Below are 23,685 nucleotides of genomic sequence, written 5' to 3' on the forward strand. Positions count from 1 at the left end.
GTTTGTAATTTTGATTATTACAAAACACACATTTAGAGCCCTACATTTCAGCCATTTTAAAATAGCAGATCTAGTAGATCTGCTATTTTTTAAACATGTGTATACATTTTATTATACGTATGAAAACTTGTGAAATGGGACATTCTGCATAATGAGTCCACTTTTGCTAATTTCACGTATTTTTTTTAATTCCGTACTTTTACTTGGTCCGTAACAGAGTATTTCTACATTGCGGTGTACTTTTACTTAAAAAAATGTGATTACATTTTCCACCACTGCTTATTTCTCTTGCACAATCTGGCAACACTGAGTCAGTGTTGTGTATGATGACGCAGTAGTCTGCTCTGCTCTAGTCAGTCAGTCAGTGTTGATGATCTGATGAGGAACAACATGGCTCCGTTTCCAGACGAGGTGGACGTGTTCACCGGCCCACACTGGCGAATGAAGCAGCTGGTGGGCCTCTACTGCGACAAGGTGTGTACGACAAGTTCTTATACAACAACATGGACGTCTCACAAAGTAGAAATATGAGTCGAAAGGGGACCAAAAACAAAGCTTCCTCCTCTGAACCGAGCAGGCTGAAAACATGCTGCGCACGTTTAGCTCTGGTGGGTTAGCATAGAGGAGGGAACCATTGGAGGGCTTGTTTTCATATCGTCTCATCGGTTAGTAGTAATCGATTAATGGAGGGTTACGATATGATGGTCGTAGTGACATGTGTTGTCGTCTGGTTGTGTTGTTGGTTCTACTCTGTCTCATTGTAAACGCATACACAGCGTTAGAAGGAGTTATCCTTTAACGCTATGTTACTTTAGAACCGTTGTCCGCACACCCGCGGCAGCACAGGCTGCGCAGCCTCTCCTCTTTATTAAAAATAAAAAAATACGCTTTCGCCACTCACCAAAACAAAGACGGTTTTAACATGTTGAAAGCCTACTTTCTTCAGTGGGAACACTCTGAGCCCCCCACCTCACGCCTAAAATACACTTTTTGGCCCGAAAAGAAAATATTTCTCCGGATGTGGAAAAACAATTGTTGCTCCACTGCGCCCCCTAAAGATTTGGTCAATGGAAGTTTTATATTGACAAGATCTGTAGGGGGCGCAGCGGAGCAACTAAAACATTTTTTTCCATCCAGTGGATTATTTGAAATTTTGGTCAAAAAGTGTATTTTAGACGTGAGGTGGGGGGCTCAGAGTGTTCCCACTAAGGAAAGTAGGCTTTACACATGTTAAAACTGTCTTTATTTTAGTGAGTAGCGAAAGTGTATTTTCTATTTTTAATAAAGACAAGAGGCTGCGCTACCGGGGGTGTGCGGGGAACGGCTCTAAAGTAACATAGCGGTTAAGGAGAACTCCTTCTAACGCTATGGACCAGAGCTAGCACACGCCCCTGTAGCATGTCTGGTGTTCTCTCTCTATCCTGTTAGCTCGCAGCTCAACTTGTCGTAGCAGCTAAAGTTAGCTTGTTATGCAACGCGACGACGGCGGGCTTGTTGTTGCTGCGGTTCCGAACAACGTGTCAAACACACTGGAACCTTTCATTGAATGCATGATGACATGATGGTGGACATAGTGGCGGTCTGTCTGCTCTCCAGACCTGGGTTCATCTAAGTAACGGTGTCTGGTGCGACATTAAAGTGTCTGAGCCACCACTCAGCTCTGCTGTAACATTACCACTGTGTCACCCATACAACAACACAACACATGTTTATAGTGAAGTACTAGCCTTGGATCAAGACTATCATAGATGTATTTGGATTTTGACATGTTAAATCTATAAAATGTCAAAATCGATAAAAATTATAGTCTTGATCCAAGGCTAGTAAAATCCAATACATTGGCCCTGCTGCCAACAGGGCCAATGTATTGGCAACAACATCTTTCTGTTTTCATTCTTATTTTATCCCTATTGTTTGTTGTTGTTATTACCTTTTTATCTTTCATAACCAACTTTATTGTCACTTTGATTGAATACTTTATTAACAGTTTGCAAATAGAACAGTGGTATGATTATACAATGATGCTAAAAGGATAACACAAAAAGCCCTCAGGGCCGTTGTGGTCCTGCTGTAACATCACACGATTACAGTTACAGGTGTAAAAGAGTGGGTAGAATTATTATTATTTTTGTGTGCAAGCTCAGTCTCAACATTTGGAGTTAAAGAAAGAGTTGGAAGAAAGAATAGAGAAGAAAGGAACAAATAAGTCAAATAGCAAGAAGACTCAGGGTCTAATCAAATATACACTGTCCAATATATATAAGGTGCTTACAAATAGCAATACAGCTCATATATCTTATTGTTATCGACTGTTGAGGAAGCCTGAAGTACAAGAATGTCCATAATGCTGCTGTGCAGTGTTGTATGTGAATCACAAAACCATGAACCCTGTGAGCGTTGTGAATGCGCATGTTTATCCCATTGAGACCTGAAGACCTGAAGTCTAAATCTCAACAGTATTCTGAAAAACGTATGTTTCTATATCAGTGGTGCTCAATCTTTTTCATGTCGAGGACCCCCAAAATTATATGTATTTGGCCGCAGACCCCCTTCAAAATATTTTGTTCCAGGGACCCCCAGAAGCAAAGATTTGAGTTAAAAATGTTCGCTTAAAAATATATATATATTCAAAGATTTGCACACATTTTCACGATTAAAAAAAAATAGCAGATCTACAAGCTCGTAGCACGGCACTCTGTGCCGCGCTATGAGCTTGTATATCTGCTATTTTTGAATAGCCAAAGTGTAAAATAATGCTTTTTAGCTCAAATCAAAAAGTGACACAGATGCGTTCCCGGTCTTAATGAGTTGTTAAACGAGTGCTCCCTCTGAAACACGTTTCCCTCTGTTGTTCCTCAGCTGTCCAAGACCAACTTCTCCAACAACAACGACTTCCGCTCCTTCCTGCAGTCGCTGTGTGCCACCTTCAAGGAGTTCAAGATGCACGAGCAGATCGAGAACGAGTGCATCATCGGCCTGCTGCAGCAGCGCAGCTGCACCGTCTACAACGTGCACTCTGACAACAAGCTCTCCGAGATGTTGTCCCTGTTCGAGAAAGGACTGCGCAACGTTAAGGTGAATAACGTGCAGAAAATGTTAAGGGCAGTGGTTACCAAACGATGTGTCATCACACTCACACAATCATTTTTATAGGTCACTAGTAAATGTACAGCTTTTTACAATTCTTTCAATTATTTTCAAATATTTCCACAAATCCCCCCCCCCCCTCCCAAAAAAGATAAATAAAACCTCAAAATATCCAAATCATCAAAGCAATTCCACAAATTGACAAAACTTTCAAAGTTTTAAGAAATAATGAAAATAGCAGATCTACAAGCTCACAATAAGACAGCTAGCCGAGCATGTAGATCGTCTTTTTTCACTATTTTCATTCATTTTTTACTTTTACTTTCTGTCTTTCTTTAGACGGGACACTGCATATCTTTCATAATATATTTTTTGTAAGGTTAAGTCTTGAGTTGTTAAAAGTTTGGGAACCCCTGCGTTAACCCCTTAAAACCTGGAACGCATCTGTGTAATGACATTTTTAGATTTGAGCTAAAAAGCATTCTTTTACACTTTGGCTATTCAAAAATAGCAAATATACAAGCTCATAGTGCGAATGCAAATCTTATATCATACCATCACACATTTTTTAAAGCGAACATGCTTCTGGGGGTCCCTGGAACAAAATATTTTGAGATGGGGGTCCGTGGCCAAATACATATACATTTTGGGGTCCTTGACATGACAAAGTTTGAGAAACACTGACATACGTTTTTTTCAAAAAAAACGTTTAGGATTTAGAAGACATTTTGTAGAATGGGAACCACAGGCCTTAATGGGTTAAGAGGAGACACTGAAGAAGAGCGTTCCATGTGTGTCAGTGTGACTCAGCAGACAACAAGTGGTACTGGCTGGGTTTCAGAGAAGTCATCTGTGAGGCCCGCTGGGCTCAGCTGCTGCTACATGACCATTATGACAAATAACAGTTGGGTCAGACACTCAAAAGTCACACCAGCAAATAATGGAGGCCTTGTTGGGTTGAGCAAAGCACTCAAACATGTCTTTATGGTCTGTTTTGTTTTACATTCAGGGAGGGGGGGGGGGGGGGGGGGGACACAAACAGAAAAACAGCTTGATAACAGAAATGAAGTATATTTTGTGTAAAAAGAAAAGTTAAAATGTGATTTTATGTTCACAGTACTTTAACCACAGTAATAATGGTGCACATTTGGCGAAAATAGTTGTTTTCGGTGAAGAGATTTGGTGTAGACTAGAGGTAAAAAAGAGGGGGTCGAGTATGGGCCTCTAGGCGATCTGAGGGGGTCAGTTAAATATATTACGGTCAAGTGGTTAAGCCCTGTTTGCAACAATGTTATACCTGATGAATAAAAATCCAACATCAGTTTTTTTCACCGACATTCAAGTGACAAACTAACAGCCCTTGGATTTGGCCATGCACACACACTGTACATACGTGTAAATGGAACTCTAGCACACACACTGTACATACGTGTAAATGGAACTCTAGCACACACACTGTACATACGTGTAAATGGATTTGGCCATGCACACACACTGTACATACTACTACATACGTGTAAATGGAACTCTAGCACACAGCTGTTGGAATGTAGTTGTACTAGCCTTTCATTAGCCGTTACTGCCTGTGAGGTGGGCCACAGTAGGCGTAACTTTACTTCCTCTTTTTGATGATATTTAAGGTGCATCATATGTAGAGCCTGACAGATATATGGGTCTGGACGATATGTCGGCCATTATTTGACTTTTTTGATGATTATGCAATTTTAAGTGAACATTTTCTAACATAAAAAAATTGCAGAGCTACAAGCTTGTAGACGGAAATGATTTTTGACCATATATGGGTCAAAACATTGTTAATCGTTGGTCCAGGACTCCAAAATCAGATTCGGCATCGGCCCCAGGAACCTGGCATCGGTCTGGCTCTAGTCATAAGTGCCAGTTCCCTAGAGTTGGTACTCGGCTGCAAAAAGACAGGAAACCAGATTTCTGTGTGGCTACAGTGACATGACAGTTTGAGGTGTTTTTCTCTCACAAAATGGCAAGCATGAGAACAAGCCAGGTTTAGAAATGGAACTCTCTAGTCTCTAAGGCTGATTATTTATGTAAGATGCGTTTGGATGTTTATGGTTTCTCTGTACATATGGACCTGACGAGAAGAAAGCCATTTGGACAAAGAAGTGGGTTGAAATGTTGACCTACTTGAGTCCTGTTTATGTAATGGAGGGCAGACTGGGTTTTGTGATCTGTTAGTGTAAAGAATCCAGAGATATTGTTCACTAACTTACCGGGCAAACGAAAAATGGGCTCTCCAGAATGGCGCAATTGTGTTGAAGCTGACTTCCGCTCTGTCCTAATCGCAGTTTGTAAAAGCGGAGAGGAAAATTCCATTGTCTGTGATAGTCCCTCAAACTTGGAAATCTTCCATATGAAACTGAGAGAGAATGCTTGATTACGGCTGAGAGATATGGAAGGCTGTGTTTAAATATTTGTTAATAAGTAATGTGCAACCTTTTCATGCTGACCGTGCAAACGAAATAAAAAGTGCCTGAAGGACATGACTGCTGGTAATCCCTCTGATTGTAAAGAACATGACTAGTCCATGCACCCGGTAAGAAAGAAACAATAGAAAAAAACCTTAGTGCTCGCATTCTTTCTTTCATTAGTTTATTAGATCTACTTATTTTTTATGAGATCTAACTAGCCATTTTCCAAGGCTGGCCAGATCTAGTACAGTATCATTGAAAACAACCACTGAGTTTTGCTATTCAGAATAATGCGAACATAGAATAAGTCAAGAAAAATACAACAAAACAATCATAGAATATGTTAATAGTTTAATATGAATAATAAAGAAATTATATATTCAGAAATAATTTATGGGACTTTTAAAAACACGTTTGACAAAACGTGGTCCTGTGTCATATGAAACAACACATGAGTTGAAATTTCCTTTCTTTTTCTCAGTTCACTATCGTCTGGATTTTCTCAAATGGTTTGTGTTTTCTTTCCCACTTCCCTTTCTTGTTATCGCTGCACATTTGCAGATGGGACAAATACATTTTACATTGCAGATGGACACCGTTTGTCTTGGCTCAGGGCGTCTCTTCCCGAACTCGTCCTCAATATTGTCTCATCTCTCTTTGCTAGCTGTAGTTAAACAGTATTGTCTCATATCTCTTTGCTAGCTATAGTTAAACAGTATTGTCTCATCTCTCTTTGCTAGCTGTAGTTAAACAGTATTGTCTCATCTCTCTTTGCTAGCTGTAGTTAAACAGTATTGTCTCATATCTCTTTGCTAGCTATAGTTAAACAGTATTGTCTCATATCTCTTTGCCAGCTATAGTTAAACAGTATTGTCTCATATCTCTTTGCTAGCTGTAGTTAAACCGTAGCCCTATTACTAAACGGGAAACTCACCTGGACCTTTGGTATGCTGTCAGGGTCACTCCTGTGTTAATTCACACTGTGCTGCTCCCATGATATGTTTTGTTGGGCTTCACATGCAAACCCGATCATGACTAGACAGTGGACGTTATGAATTGATGTTTTTGTCTGGGTTTTCAAGGGAATGTGTTGAATTGTCAGAGGTTGTTAATGAGGATAGGCTGTTATGTTTGTAAGGCATTACATAACTTAGCCTAAATGCTGCACTGATGTGTTCCCAGAATGAATACGAGCAACTGAACTATGCCCGGCAGCTGAAGGAGAGACTGGAGGCCTTCACACAGGACTTTCTGCCCCACATGAAGGAAGAGGAAGAGGTAGAAAACATTCAAATGGCTTTCCCCCTTCTTTTTTTTTTGAATTAAACAAATGAAAAATATTTCCTGTAAACTGATAAGCTCTGTGTTTCACTCAAGAACAACTTGAGAAATGTTGTTGGGTGAAAACCTGCTTCCTTGTGGAACAATGGTTGGCACTGTTGGCATTTCTTTATAAACTAAGATGTTACGTCCCTATACTCACACTCGTAACATAAGGCGATATGTTGCAGGTGTTTCAGCCCATGCTCATGCAATACTTCACCTACGAGGAGCTCAAGGACATCAAGAAACAGGTGATTGGTGTTACAGCTATGGATTATCTTAGTGATTGTTCTATCGATTATTTATTTGAACCCATTAAGACCTGGAACGCATCTGTGTCACTTTTTGATTTGAGCTAAAAAGCATTCTTTTAGACTTTGGCTATTTTTGTAGATTTTTAGTAGATCTGCTATTTTTGAAAAATAGTGAAAATGTGTGCAAATCTTTTGAATATATATTATTTCAAAGCGAACATTTTTAACTCAAATCTTTGCTTCTGTGGTGTCCCTGGAACAAAATATTTTGAGATGGGGTCGGCAGCCAAATTCATCATTTTGGGGGTCCTTGACATGAAAAAGTTTGAGAATCACTGATATAGAAACATATTTTTGGGGGATTTAGAAGACATTTGTAGAATCGGCTTCAGGTCTTAATGGGTTAAATTAATCAAATAATATTCTTTATATTTGACTAGATCAATTAGTCAATGCACAATGTGTCCCATCATGGCGTATTGTGAGCTTGTAGATCTGCTGTTTTTGCCCTTTTTGAATATTGATCATTTTATTAAAATCTTTTTTTTCTCTTCATAATCAATTAAAGCGATCAGCTAAATTAACTGTCCCCCCCCCTACAGGTGATAGCTCAGCACTGCAGCCAACAGCAGTGGAACTGTGCAGCCGAGGTGCTGAAGGGACTCAGTCTGTGGAGCCAGGCGGAACAGCTGCAGAAGGCCTTCAAATACGCCGACCACGAGAAGACAGACGATGGTGAGTCCATGCCTCAACACGGACTAGACAAAACCTGGTCTATAGAGCACGAAGTCTTGACGTAATTTACACATCCTACCTGGGTCGTGGTTTTTCCCTCCCATTCTGAATTCCTATAGACATGTTTAATATCGCATCAAATAAGAACTGTGTTCCAAAAAAATAAAAAAATAGTAAAGTTTTACTCTTATGGATATGAAGCATCAACTGACGGTGAGAAAACGATAATGTTACTTCCGCCGAATTAGTTACATTTTCGCCAGAAACGGACTGTATCAAATATAAGTGACTGACTATCATAAACAATACAGAGCCTCCTCCCTGACAATATCGCCGAGACAGTTTGTTTATTTTTGGACCACAATTCTTATGAGACGATTCTAAGATGACCCAATGTTATTCTCCATAGAGAAATGACTTTACGAACCAGGGGATGAACGAGTGACATCAGGACTTCTGTGCTCTATTAGCCATCTCCCCAAGTATTGTTTTTAGATTAGAGTTTTACAACCAACAAGTATAATGTAGAGGGTGCTCGGGGGGTGCAGGGGACGGGGTAAAGAAAGTGTCCACCACTGTGGACTCTAAGGGTTCGAAGACATTGTGGTGCATCTGGCTTGCTGAACAACACAGTATATGCAATCATAATTGGCCGTGTTTGAGGGAGGGAAGCCGGTTGGGGAGCGCAATCTTTGTGCGCTACGCTAGTGACTCCTACGGGCTGGGGCGGTGCCTGTCAGTGGAGTGAGTAGAATGGAGGCACTAAGTCCTCCTGTCGGGGACTCCTCCATGGCAGGGTGTGCCTGTAGGGTACAACAGCATTGGCAGCAGAAATGTGTGGGGTGGGTTAATTGGCATAATGACTAAATTGGGAGGGGAAAAAAGGTGATAAAAATGGTCTACTTCAAGTCAAAGGTGTCTTCTGCATAGAAGAGCTGTTGAAATCTGGCTAGGGGAATTGATTAAGACTCTGAGCAGCGCCGCGGGGGTGACTGTACCCAACCGGTGCTGAGCATGACCTCGCCGAATACGGGCCCCCAAATCCAGCATGCCGTCTCTAAGTAAATAAATATAAATTTACAAGAGGGTTCATCTGCCATTCTTAAGATTTGTATTGTGTAGGTTGCAGTCTGGGAAAGGAGGACATGACTAATCGTCTCGTGTTACAATTAGCTCACAGTCATTGGTGCTAAACAGCAGGAGGCGTGGCCACCCAGCCCCATCTCACCTCTTCACTATAAAACACAACGTTGGTCCAGAGTGAGTCCCTTTTTCAAGGCCAACCCGTTTGCTTTGTTACTTCCCCAGAACTGGAGCCGACGGGGTCTTCCTCGACACACATCTCCCAGCTGCCTACCGAGATCCTACTGAGGCTGTTCTACTACCTGAGCCCTGAGGATCTGTGTCACTGTAGCCGGGTGTGCAGCACATGGGCCGTGCTGGCCAAGACGGGCTCCCTGTGGAGGCACCTCTACCCTGTACGCTGGGCCAGAGGTAAGCTGCTGACTGACTTACTTTACACACCTCTACCCCGTACGCTGGGCCAGAGGTAGGCTGCTGACTGACTTACTTTACACCAGGGGTCTACAACATTTTCAGGCCAAGGACCCCCTACTCTATATTGTATAAAATTGTGTTTCAGATAAACTTTTGCTACTCTTTTTTTCCCTCTACACCTATAACTCTTTGCCAAAAACTGCGAGGCGTTGTGAGCTTGTAGATCGGCTATTTTTGGCTTAAGTTCTCCTGAGAAAAGGGATGCTTGGGTTCAAGTGGTCAATGTAAAAAAAAAATTATCATACCACACAAATAATTGGCGGACTCCCTGTAGTAGCTCTTAGGACCCCCTAGGGGTCCCAGACCCCTGTTGAAGACCCCTGCTTTACACGATGGAATTCATTTTGTTATTGACTTGAGGATACATAGTTGGTGCTTGAAACACATGTAAGTAGATAACAAAAATATTCCGCTGTTGTTGACATATACTGTATCAACCGCGAAAGCCCTATTTTATACTTGGGCTTAGATTTATTTTTTATTTCACCTATAATGACATGCACAAAATTGTGACACCAGGGTTAATGAGGTTAATACATAGATTTCAATATAGTTGACAAAAAAGTCTGGAGCTCCAGCAGAAGGATTTTCATTCTCCTTCACTGTAGGTCTCCAGTGAGTGGCCAGAATCAAACAGTGAGGACATGCATGAGGGCTAAATATGAATATTGAACGTTCTGATGACTCTGTACATAATTATGTAACGGCGCTAAAAAGTCAAGTGAATCTCGGCTGCTGAATTCACATTAGCAGCGGCAAAAGCGACAAAGCGTGGTAAGCTGTACTGTTCCTGAGTCTCTGTTGAAGTGTTACTCAACATGCTTGTTGATGTCATCAAGCGTGGGAGCGCCGAGCAAGAAAAATATAAGAAAATATAAAGGCTTGGGTTAAATATAACAGGGAACTGGCTGATAGCAAGAACTAGTTTTCCTCCATTACAAGCAGGAATTGTGTGGAAATTGTGAAACAAAAACATGATGTGATTGACGCTTAACCACGTCATTGGAGGGCAGAATCTTTTTTAAGCCAGCTCAACTCTTTTGTGTTTGTTTTGTAGCTCGTCAGGCAGCGACAAGTGTCGCCGTCAGTTTGTATCTTCATATCATTGGCTTCCATTGAAAATTACTTGTAGCCTGATACTTTGTCGCTGCCAGTGTGAACGTTAGATATGCGCGGATGGTTTTTTTTGTCACCCGAATCCGCGTTAACAAATTCATTATCCATCCGTCATCCACCCGCGGTAATTATATCATCCTATTTATAGATCCGCACCAAATAATTGTTATTTTCCTGATGTTAGTTTTCTTATAAACAATGTCACTCACCACTGTTGCGATGCAGTGACTGTGTCTGTATACAATCCACAACCATGTTAACAACAAGCAAACGTCTTCATTGAGTTACCATGTCGGCTTTTTATAAGCGACTTTTGGGCTTGTTTGGCACATAGACTGTACAGGTTTGGCACTTGTTTTGGGCTTGTTTTCATAGACCTGGCTGCTTATTTCTCTCGCAGCCTACCTGGCAACACCGTACTCACACCGTCTGGCTGCAAAGCAACATGTAGTGAGCGGCTATTTTGTGCCTGGTGTAAAATGACGTAATATTAAAATACTACAAACGCAGTTAACGCACACACGGTGAAATGTAGTGCTTTTCAAAAGCTATTATAGGCCTATAGATTGATATCATTAATTTAATTCCCGCATTATTTCACCCGCGGTTTATCCAATATTAATTAATAATTATATTTGATTGACCCAAATCCACCCAAACTGCGGTTAACTGCGGCAACCGCGGCTAAAACCGCGATCCGCGCATCTCTAGTGAACGTAGTATTAGATGCAGATTTATCTGTATGATAGAAATGTGTTGAGTAAGATATCATAGTCTGGCAATGGCCCAAATTGCAACAGGATCTGTGTTAACCCCCGCCCTCTGTCTGCACAATGTAGGGGATTACTACAGCGGTCCTCCTGGTGACCTGGACCTGGAGCCAGACGAGGTGTGGGTGAAGAGCAGACAGGACGAGGGCCGGGCCTATCAGGAGTGGGACGAGGACGCAGACGTAGATGAGACTGGTGAGTGTTGATCTCCAGTGAGAGAGAACGACAAACGGAAGTATTTACCCGAATACAAGATGATCAGGAAATAGGCGTTTGTGCTTGTTAACCCATTAAGACCTGAGGCCACTTCTAAAAATGTTCAAAATCTCAAAAGTTTTTCGGAAAAAAATAGAAAAAAATTTTTTTCCACAATTTTTCAAAAATAGCAGATCTACAAGCTCATAGCGCGGCACTCGGTGCCGCGCTATGAGCTTGTATATCTGCTATTTTTGAATAGCCCAAAGACATCTAAAGTGACACAGATGCGTTCCAGGTATTAATGGGTTAATAATCAATAGCCATTCTAAGCTATTTTCTTTTTACATATGGGTTAAGTTGTTAAAGTTATATTTTTTGCTATTTTAGAAAATAGGGGTTAGGTCGTGTTGCATGATGTAGGGTTGGGTCAGTTTCAGGTTGTAATTTCATGCAAACTGACTGTACCAACACTTATCATTATGAGACATGCAAGCACACACAGTATCTGACCTTTCAGCACGCTGGTTATAGTACTGGAGTTGTTTACAGTGTAAACATGCGCCTGATGCACGTCTTACCATTGCTGAGCTTATCGGAAAAAACATGAAGCACCAAAGTTTGATGATGGAGAGGGCCACTATATTTCCACACTCACTCCAGAGGGCCACATTGCATATACTGTCTCGCCATATTTTAACTTTTTTTGCCATTCTATGTCACACAAAAGTAGCAAAAATAGCCTATCTACAAGCTCAAAACGCGCCGCGCTGTGACGCGTTTTGAGCTTGTAGATCGGCTATTTAGTGTGGTTGCCCAACAGGGCAACCAGACTATAGTACTCTATAGCTTTCTTTCCATCTTTATAGATAAACTTTTTTCGAACCGCTACTCCTCCCACAGTTTTTATACCCTAATGTTGTGCTATATATCAAAATGACCGTCTTGAACGGGAATCGTGCGCTTGTATTTTGATAAGAGATTGGTTGAATACTTTAATTGATATTAATTTATTAGTGCCATTAAATGTCCCCATCCACTTTAATGGAAAAGTGAAAAAACTCAAATTCAAGTATTTTTTTCTCAGAAACCTTAACAGCTAGAGTCATCAGATTTGGAGGGAAAATTCATAATTAAGTCCCAAATTATTTAACAAAATATCACACCATTCGGCCTCATGGTGGCGCTATAACAGCCCCCTTTACGTTTTGGCCCGTAACTCTTGAACCGTAGGTCCTAAAATCAAAATTTCTTTTCACCTGGATTCCTTGGGTCACGACGCATCTCCCCATATAGGCCACGCCCATTTGCGTCAGGATAGATTTTTTGATATTGATTTATTTGTGCATTAAATTTCCCCATCCACTTTAATGGGAATTGCAAAAACTCCCATTCAAGTATTTTTTTCTCGGAAACCGTAGAGGCTACAGTTACAAAACTTGGAGGGGAGGTTAATAGTTTTTTGAAAAATTATTAAGAAAATAATCACACCAGTCGGCCACATGGTGGCGCTATAACAGCCCCCTTTACCTTTTGGCCTATAACTCTTGAACCGTAGGTCGTAAAATCAAAATTTATTTTTCCCTGGATTCCTTGGGTCACGACGCATCTTCCCATATAGGCCACGCCCATTTGCGTCAGGATAGATTTTCCGCCATTTAGAATTTTCTTCAAAACACACTTTTTGCTCCTTTTCCTTCAATTTTTTTCCAAATCTCACACAAATCGGTACACGTGATCTATGGACCCATGCGATAAACCTATCCAAGCGGAATTTTGATAGTCCGTACCGTCCGTCCGTAAATGGCTTCCAAAGTTAGCGGGAGGGGCCCGTTTCACCAAAAATGCCATAAATCACGAACAAAACGTCCGGTCAATCCCAAATTTGAATCACATGTCGAGGGTGGTTTACTCAACAAATCCCCAAAAGCATTTCCACTTTGATCCATAGGGGCCGCCACGAATGCTCAAAATGTAACCGTTTGATGCAAAAACATGATTTTTGGGGGGATCAATCCTCTCAAAATGAAACGCAAGCGATCTCAGGAGTGACGACACAATGTAATTGGCGCAGCCTCCGACGTTATTCCTCCCAGAGTATTCCTCGAGTCCCGGCGGCCGCGACCCGCGACCGGCGTCGGCGCAACCACACTCTGCAATTTCCCCGGAATTGCGACGCGTCTAGTTTTTAATTGGAATCGAGATTTTTTTTAATTGGAATCCTGAAAAGTAAAAATGGTATTTTATTTCAAATGCATTTAGTTATACTTATGTTAACTTTATGAACTTAAATACAAATACATTGGACATAAAAAAGACAATAGAATTTTATATTGTAAAAAAGACAATAGAATGTAGACATATATATGTAAATCAATATATATATATATACATATATATTGTAAATCAATAATATATCAGTAATCCGATATTAACCTGCGGGCCGCATTAAGTGAAGGTGGGGGCCGCATGTGGCCCTCGGGCCGCTAGTTGCCCATGTATGTCATAGACTGGCCACATCAGAGATCCACATGGAAGCCACGGCGTTATTAGACCGGGTCTTGTTTAGGTATCATTTCTAATATTCTGTCCAGTGTGATAGTTCCTAGTGTCGTCCTGACCTGTGGTTTGGTTTACAGATGTGTGCGGTCATAATAAAGAGGGATCCCGGGCCATCAGCACCGCGCAGAGAGAGAAGAAGCTCCTCAACGGGATGATCCACCACCTCCTCCCAGCAGTGGGTCCTTCTGTCAAGTCCATTGTTCTGGGGTACAGTTCCACGCTGTCTAGTAAGATGGTACGTAAGCACAGAACATCTCCCTCTCATCCTGATGTCACACGGAACATTGTTGTTGTCGGGCAGAAACCTATGTTTTTTCGTAAATGAATGCCCTACTTCAGGGGTCTTCAACGTTTTCAGGCCAAGGACCCCCTAGCTGAAAGAGACATGAAGCAGGGACCCGCTCTATGTATAAAATTGTGTTGTAGATTAAACTCATTTTTTTTGTTTTGTTTACTTGGTCTGCTCTTTTTTTCCCTCTACACAAAACCTCTTTGCCAAAGATAGCCGATCTACAAGCTCACAACACCTCGCAGCGCGAGGTGTTGTGAGCTTGTAGATCGGCTATATTTGGCAAAAGTTCTCCTCAGAAAAGAGATGCTAGGGTTCAAGTGGTTCATGTAAAAAAATAATCATACCACACAAAGATTTGGCGGCCCCCCTGTAGTAACTCTGAGGACCCCTAGGGGTCCCGGACCCCCTGTTGAAGACCTCTGCCCTACTTGGATCATACCACAGCGTCGTGTGTATCTAAAGTAGCAGATCCACAAGCTGGAAACGTGGTGCGTTTTGAGGTTTCCACCCAACAGCAACGACATACTGTCTATGTGTAATGTTGGCAGTGAATGTAAACATTGCCTGAGATCAAACGGACTCTGTGTACACATTTTTTTGATGAGTTGTTCTCCTCCAGGTCCGTCAGATCATCAGCCTCTGCCCTAACATCACTCATCTGGACCTGACCCAGACTGACGTTACAGACTCTGCATTTGACAGGTAAACCAGTGCACCATACTCACTTTGTTAATTATTACCCCCATAGAGCACCGAAGTCTGACGTAATTTACACATCCTACCTGGGTCGCGTTTTTTCCCCCCAGTTCTGAATTCCCATAGACGTGTTTAATTTCGCAACAAAATAAGAACTGTGTTCCAAAAATAAACAAATGATCCCGGCGGTTTGACTCATATGGATATGAACCATCAACTGACGGTGAGAAAACGATAATGTTACTTCCGACAAATTAGTTACATTTTCGCCAGAAACAGACTGTATCAAATATGAGTGACTGACTATCATAAACGATACAGAACCTCCTCCCAGACAATATCACAAAGACAGTTTGTTTATTTTTGGACCACAATTCTTATATGAGACGATTCTATGATGACACAAAGTTATTCTCCATAGAGACATTACTTTACGAACCGGGGGATGAACGAGTGACGTCAGGACTTCTGTATTCTATACTCACTCTGTTATGTATTACCCCCATAGCCTTATCACTGTGTAATGGCTATGTTTTGTTATTTAAAGCTACATATAGTAGGATTACATTTTTTATTTTATTTTTTTGTAAAATACAAGTGCCATTAGTGTTGGTTTCCCCATGCCCCATTGATACTGCCTTTGTAAGATCTACAAAAGGGTGTGAGATTTTAGTGACGTACAGTACAGGAAGACACATTTTGACATTGGCGTGTTAGAAGCATGGATGAGGGCAGAAGACGTGTATTAGCCCATTAACCCATTCAATCCGGGAATGCTTCTCTGTTATTTAAGATTTCTTTGGCTATTCAAAAGAGCTTGTATATCTGCTATTTTGTGACTCAAATCTTTGATTCTGGGGGTCTCAGGAACAAAATGTTTTTGAGATGGGGGTCCAAGGCCAAATATATATCATTTTGGGTGGTCCTTGACATGACAAAGTTTGAAAACCACTGATATTATAGCGATATTACAGAAGCAAAGATTTGAGTTACAAATGTTACAAAAGATTTTTTTAAAAATGGCAGATCTACAAGCTCATAGCGCGGCACCCCTATGAGCTTGTAGATCTGCTATTAGTGACTCAGATGCATTCCCAGTCTTAATTTGTTATGCACAAAAACACTATTCTTACTTTAGTCACAGGAATGCAGTCAACAAAACGGGGTGTAGTTCCATCATCCACCAGTAACTACCACTAATTCCCCACCAGCCATCAGGAGAAATGAATGCATTTGAATGTGAATCCAAACAATAAGTTTGTGTCTCTCTGTCTTGTCCAGCTGGTCTTCTCCGGGGTTCCTCTGTCGCTCTCTGCAGCACCTGGATCTATCGGGCTGTGAGAAGCTCACCGACCTCACCCTGAAGAAGCTGTCTCTGGGCCTCGGAGACCTGGCGTCCTCCTCCTCCTCCTCCTCCTCCTCCTCCTCTGCGCCGCTGGAGAAACACTGTGAGCGCCGCACGGTGCTCCTGAAGAGCTCCTCCGTGCCCCTCTCTCTGCTGGACGAGAGGAGCCTGCGCCCGGCCGTCAGGAGACGCCAGGCCCTCATCTTCAAGCAGCGGCCAGGCCTCCGAGCCGCCGCCGCCGGCGCCCGCACCGCGGCGGCCCAGGTGTGGGTGCTGGACCCCCTGGACCTGGACATCGAGGACGCGGCGGAGTGGAGCCGCCGCGGCGGCGGCGGCGCTGGCGGGGCGTCCCTCCCCGACGCCAAGAGCCTGGCGGAGACGCAGCTCGCCGGAGGCTCGTGCTGCTGCAGGAGGCGTGGCCTCAGGACCGGCTTTAGCGCCTCTTACGTGCAGTACGCCGCCTCCGGGGAGAGGCTCTGCCGTCACTCCACCTGCTGCGGGGACACCACCCTCAGGACTTTAAGCGGGGGGGCGGCGGGGCGCGGCAGGGCGGGCACTGCGGAGTTCAGGACTAAATGCTCCCTCAGGGGGCCGCAGTGCCCCGCCCACACACACAGGACTGACCAATCAGAGGCCAAGCGCACACTGACGTTCCTCAGCCTCTCTGGATGCTATCAGGTCACAGACCTGGGCCTGAGGTAAACACAACCACAGGCTGCAACATGTTCAACTAAAACACATGGTTTTAAATGTCACACAGGGCTGGGAAATGTATTGAACTCTCCAATAGGATGGATGGATGGATAGATTGATTGATTTATATCAGTGGTTTTCAACCCTTTTCATATCAAGGACCATTATTTATTGGGCATTTGAGCCACGGAACCACCATTTGATGAGATTTAGACTCTTTTAGACCCAAAGACTTAGAATATTTTGCTATCGTTGGATACGATTCTGTCCACAATTCCATGCTGTATTGATACCATAGAAAGTTCTTTAAATAAGTAATGCAGATGTCTAACAATAATTGAACTAACCCTAACCCATTTGGTTTCATTTTACGCTCTCAAGAGTTAAAGATCTACAAGGGTCCATTTGGTTACCAACTCTCCATCATTTAGCTGGGGACCACCTGGAAGACCCTCAAGGACCACTGGTGGTCCCCGGACCACTGGTTGAAAACCACTGATTTATATGAAAAACTCCATTGCATTGTAACCACAGGGGAAAACATTTGCCAAAAGAATTATAGCCCAACCGAAAACACGATTCGTCCTAGACCACCGATTACCGGTGTTTTGACCAACTTATTTTATTACAGCACAACATTTTTGAATCAATAGTACAGAACAGAAATGTTAATCAAATCCAATTTTTTCAAATGATTTGAAAAACAAAACTTTGCCTTAAATAATGGCAGATACTGTATATGAGCCAAACCGACATATCAGCCGGGCTCTAAATAGAATCTCTCCATTGCTTCCCTATTACTTCATGGTAGTGTTGATTTTGACAGCAAATTTTGATTCAGTTTTCTTTTGTATCAAATTTCATTTAGTTTTTGTCATATTTTAGTAATCTGAAATGTTTTACTATTAGTCTAGTTTTAGTTGACTAATATCATAAGATTATGGTCGACTGAATCTACAGTTGATTTAATCGACTAAAATGTATGTTGGCGGTGCCTTGATTGGGTCGTAATGGCTGATTTTACACTTGGTTGCATGCTGAAAATAGCCTACAAGCTCACACGACGCGTTGTGAGCTTGTAGATCTGCCATTTTCAGAGCGCAACACCCGAGCGCAGCAAAGCATGAAATGACTTGTCTTTAGGTCTACTGGAGCTCGTCTTTAGTTCCACTGGATCTCTTCTCCACTAGTCCCTCTCTAACATTTTGTCTAGTTTTTAATTTGTTGACGAAATTGGCAATAGTCATCATAGCTTACCGTAGTTTATATTTAGTTTCTGTCTAGTTTTCGTCAGTGAAAAAAGGTAGTCGACAAACATTTTTCGTCGTAGTTTTAGTCGACGAAATCAACACTGCTTCGTGGTCTTCGAAAGTGTGTGTAAAGCCGTATAAAACACAGAGGGACGTATTGTGAACGCAGTGTGTGTCTGTTGTACACACCACCTTGCATGCCACCATGCACCAAACGTGGTTCCGTTGTGTGTTTCAGGGCTCTGTCTCAGCGTGGGGGGCTTCCGCTCTTAGAGCACCTCAACCTCTCCGGCTGTCTGTTCATCACTGAAGTGGGCCTGCACGAGCTGGTGTCTGCCTGCCCCGCCCTCAACGATGAGCACTTCTATTACTGCGACAACATCGACGGTAACACACACACACACATGCACACATTTGTATTACTATTCCCGTTTCAGGACGGTGATTTTATGAACGCCATACGCATCTCTTGGCATTTTTAAGCTTAAAGCCTAACATAACAGATCAACAAGCTCAAAGCTTGTAGAGGACATTCGAACCCTAACACCTAAACCTAACCTCTAAATGTCTAATCCTAACCCCAACTTCAACCTTTTCCTAATTGTAAGCCTACTTCTAAAAATATTATTATTAAATATACTATAAAACAACCATTTCTCTTGTGAGGACCAGGACAATGTCCTCACTATGTCTTATTTCTCAAATTCTGCCTATTTGTTGGCCCTCACAAGTACAGTAATACAGGAACACACACAATATGTGTTTATGCCTGTGGCTTGTCTCTCAAGCCAGACCGCTCCTCCACAATCTTTGATCGCTAAAGCAAGTCTGTAACTACTCCTCTTACAGGAAGCTGACATCTGCTATTCAGACCGTAAGGGAATTCAACCAAGCACAATGTGGTGTTCACCATAATGCATTTTTAGATATCTTAAAATGTACATATGAAATACCTTTCTGATTTAGCAGCTAGCTATAATTTCGCAGCTTTTTATAATTTACATTTTCTGCGAGCCCAACAATGCAGACTGTTAGGTGGAAGTATTTGGAAACTGTTTGAACCAACAGTCCATCTGGAAAGACGGACCGCTTGTGACAGACATTACTGTGCATCTGCTGAATGACAAATGATAGATTCGTCAGCAGGACTTTCACAGCTGTGTGATGATTGTAATGAAACCTAACTAACCCCCCACTCAGCGCAGCATGCATTGTTCCCAGTCTAATGCCTTTATGTAACAGATGCTGAGCTTGTGAGCTGGAAGGTAAGTGGGCGCTTGCACTAGCTACAAAGATGCCATGTTTTCCCCCCCCAAAATGATCTGTTAGGGGGAAAAAAAACTAGTTCTTGTACAAAGGTTTGTCTGATAGCTAAAACATACCTCAGTCAGATTCATCATATTCTGGCAGTTTTACTTGTGTTATAATATAAAAATATGAAGTCTCATAAATACGGCAGGTTGGAAAACATAATATAATCAGTGTAGCAATTCTGTCTGTACATATACACAAACACATGAATGAGTCACAGTACATTAACTCTCTCAGTGCCACGCACCGAGATATCCCGAGTTTTCCCCGAGTACCCTCCCTGCCAGAACGAGAAATCCCGAGTTTTTACTTTTGATTGTGGTCGCGCTATTCTGTTTATTTTTCATGATCACTTTCGCTTCCTGACTCCTTCAGACTCATTGGGTTCCGGTTTCATGACGCAGATTCCGTTTCCGGTTCAAATTTTTTTCCCGCGGTCATTTTCGGCCAGAATAGGGAAAGTCACGGTTTTTCACACGGTAGAAAAAACGAACGGAGAGGTCTACGTCTATTCTCTTTGGTCTGGGTGACGATCAGTCATCGTAGTCGTGTATAACATCGTATTTTAACCCGATCAGAGATTGTCGAAAACGTAAACATCCGGTTATGACCAGATGTCACGTGATGTCCTGTTTGGGAGGGGGCGAGCGAGTCAACGAGGTGATCAATGGCTCGATTTGCTGCTCTCTACTGGTAGAACTGTCGTATGAGTTGCATACTGCATATAGACAAGCTATTTGAAAATTAAATTACAAAATAACAAAACAAAAATTGCTGGCACTGGGGGAGTACTTTATGAAAATACTCTGGCACTGAAAGAGTTAACCACTAGGCCAAGCTAAAACAAATTGTGAAAATAGCCGACCTATAAGGTCAGGACGCATCACATTGCGACGAGATGTGAGCTTGTAGATTGCCTATTTTCAGTATTCGTCGTATGATTTAAGTATATAGAGCTTAAGTTGTTTAAGTATATAGAGCTTAAGTGGTTAAGAGTACGTTATGATTATAGGATATAATCATTATGTTTAACATAAGTCTGCAAAATAAGCGAGTGGGGTGTTTTGTAATGTTACGTAGAACTGTGCTCTTGATCCTCTGAAAGTGTTCTTCATTTCCTCGAGTGACCGTAACAACGGCATTTCTCAGGCGTTCAGAATACACTGCAGGTAGTGTGGTCGCAGCTTTTACTCAGCTGCTGTGTAAATCCTTGTGGTCGATTTTCGTAACATCAGCAACTAGGGCTTACGTGACCATAATTGTCAACAGAAGCCTCAGCCCTTGTACTGTGGTGTGTGTGTGTGTGTGTGTGTGTGTGTGTGTGTGTGTGTGAGTCAGTGAAAGCTTGCTCTAACTGCATTTCTCTCCTTCCATCAGGTCCTCACGCAGACACGGCCAGCGGCTGCCAGAACCTGCAGTGCGGCTTCCGCGCTTGCTGCCGCTCCGGGGAGTGACCTCGTGTAAGCAGGGTGGTCGTCACTCCTCCTCCTAACCTGTCAATGTCTCCTTATTGCACTTTAACTTTGGGAATACCATTCGCTGTTATTTTGTGTCACTGAGAAAACAACAAAAATAAATAAAAGTTTGTTTCTGGATGAAACTGTATAAAGGAACAGCTGGCTGCCGGCATTTCCGTTTTTCTGCCTGTATTTCTAGGAAATACTCCTCGTAAAAAAAAAACACAAAAGGAAAATATTCACGGGTGTTGAAGTATCTGCAAAAATGTACAGTCTTGTTTCTTTTCCTTTGAGGCTTATATATGAAGTTATTTGTTTTTTATGTTTTGTTCATTTTGTTCCTAAAGGTTTAGAGAAACGTAAGCACCAAGTATTTAACGTTTTTCTGTAGTGAATCAAACCATTATTAACTACGTGCTGTAGTTTCTCATAGGTTCCCCTCACCCGCTCTCAACTGTGTTTTTCACTCACTTGTATAGTTACCATAGCTTAAGCTGAGTGATAGTAACATACCATCTCTTTAATTCATTTTAATGCCACTGTTTTCACTTGTACACACATACACACGCATGTCTTATCATCCAGTACATAGAGCAGTGTGGCAAACCATCCATTATTTTCTTAACGATTATTCTATCGATAACTTTTTTTATTAATTCGAAAATTAAGAATTTCTATTTCATTGTATGTATTATATCAATGAATCAACATGAAAAAAATGTTAAGTTAATTGTATTTTACTTTACAACTAAATTGATTGGTCTGATTAACCACTTAAGTCGCACTTTAAACGTTGTCGTACAAATGTAAAAAATGGCAGATCTGCAAACTCGTAAATCATATAAGACGCTGTAGTATGATCAAGTAGGGCATTCATTCACGAAAAAACATGTTTGAAATACGGAGATACAGTAGGAGGTTTCGGCCTGACAGCTGCGATATATTTCTAATAAATTAAATTGATAAATTTGATTAATTATTGCTCCTTCAGATAATTACTTAGCAGAGACGAGGAGTGTCATCATGCTTAGAGAGACATGACAGGACACAGTAATGATGGTTGGACCTGGTCCTGTCAAGCAGAAAGGAGACCCAGAGTACACTGGAACTAAAGTGATTCAGGATGGCAAGCAGTGGTGGAAAAAGTATATATTTTTTACTTAAGTAAAGGTATCAATGCTGCAATGTAGAAGTACTCTGCTAAAGTAAAAGTCTTCGCGATGCGACTCATTGTGAACTTGTAGAACTTGCCTATTTTCAAATGCCGAAATGTGTATATATCTGAAGTGGTTAATGTATGTTTTAACCACATTGCATTGATTCGTTGATAGCCAAATAAAAAAAAAGGTTAATCAAAAAAAGTAAACGGTGGAATAATCACTTAGAAAATACATGATGGTTTCAGCACTAGTGCCAAGTGTGTCGTCATGGTGGAGTTGATTGTTGCTTTCTGCTGGTTTGAGGTGGACTGTATTGGAGCGATGGTTAAAGAGATCTGAGTAGTCATAGTTACTCAGATGGTCAAACTGCCCTCGTCATCGCCATGCAAATCCACTAAGTTACTGAGACATCGGGGCGAGGCTTCACACACGTAGGAATCTGTCCCTGAGGTTTCCCGTAAGGTTTCAGTCGTATAGTCTTAATAACCAGTTATTTACACATTTCATTTATGTCCTACATTTTCTTCATCACAGTTTGTCAAAAGCATTTTTAGTTTTCTCCTTTAGCACTCCAGTGTTCTAAGCCAGTGGTTTTCAACCTTTTTCATGTCCAGGACCCCCAAAAGTATATGTATTTGGCTGCGGATCCCCCCCCTTCTCAAAAATATTTTGTGCCAGGGATTTTTCAAAAATAGCAGATCTACAAGCTCATACCGCCGCACTCGGTGTGGCGCTATGAGCTTGTATATCTGCTATTTTTGAATAGCCAAGGTATAAAATATGGTTAAGTGGTTAAATGATTGCTAACTAATTTTGCTGGGGACCCCCTGGTACCCCCTCAAGGACCACTGGTTGAGAACCACTGTTTTAAGCAAAGAAAATGGACCAATGCAAATATAGGGTATCCAAAGGTAGACTATCTGGACACATCCCCTGAATTGCTAAAATCATAATTAATATTTGATTTAAAATCATTCTTAAGGCATACTATTGAGTCATGTCGGTGTTGAATAGATTGCATCGCATTGCAGATCAATCTTCAGGACATCTGTTATTTGCTTGTTCAAATGTGTTGCATGAGGACTTATATTGGTAATGTCAAATTCAGAAAGCAGGAAAATAAAAGTATCTTGGGTTTAACGATTTGCTCTGTTGGGTCTTATTTTAACTATAAATGGCATAGATTTAAAGGACGACTTCACCACTTTTCAACATATCTTCATATAATAGGTCCTCACTAATGCTCATGATAAAATGATACCATTTTTTTCTACTTGGTCTGTGTCTCATAGGAGGGCTGTGGACAGTCCAGAAACCCGTATACCAGTGACATCATCGTTAGGCAGGATTTTTTTTTCCAAAAAGATTACAATTTTTTTATTCAGATTTGTATTAAGGCGAGAACAATGGGATCTATTATTGCATTGCAACTTTCCAG

The 23,685-nt window shown here is 41.7% G+C and overlaps 1 protein-coding gene across 1 annotated transcript; it reads left to right on the forward strand.

Annotated features, from left to right (window-relative positions):
- Positions 1 to 345: 345 nt before the first annotated feature.
- Positions 346 to 23,382, forward strand: fbxl5 (F-box and leucine-rich repeat protein 5). Its single transcript, XM_084067041.1, has 12 exons — positions 346 to 474; positions 2,860 to 3,075; positions 6,714 to 6,809; positions 7,043 to 7,105; positions 7,711 to 7,843; positions 9,152 to 9,337; positions 11,356 to 11,481; positions 14,121 to 14,278; positions 14,955 to 15,037; positions 16,313 to 17,074; positions 18,558 to 18,706; positions 21,008 to 23,382. The coding sequence occupies exons 1-12, from the start codon at positions 379 to 381 to the stop codon at positions 21,082 to 21,084; spliced, it is 2,145 nt and encodes a 714-aa protein (XP_083923167.1). The 5' UTR covers positions 346 to 378; the 3' UTR covers positions 21,085 to 23,382.
- The last annotated feature ends 303 nt before the right edge of the window (positions 23,383 to 23,685 follow it).

This window comes from Gymnoscopelus microlampas, assembly GCF_963454915.1.
Source record: "Gymnoscopelus microlampas genome assembly, chromosome: 9".
NCBI lineage: Eukaryota > Metazoa > Chordata > Actinopteri > Myctophiformes > Myctophidae > Gymnoscopelus > Gymnoscopelus microlampas.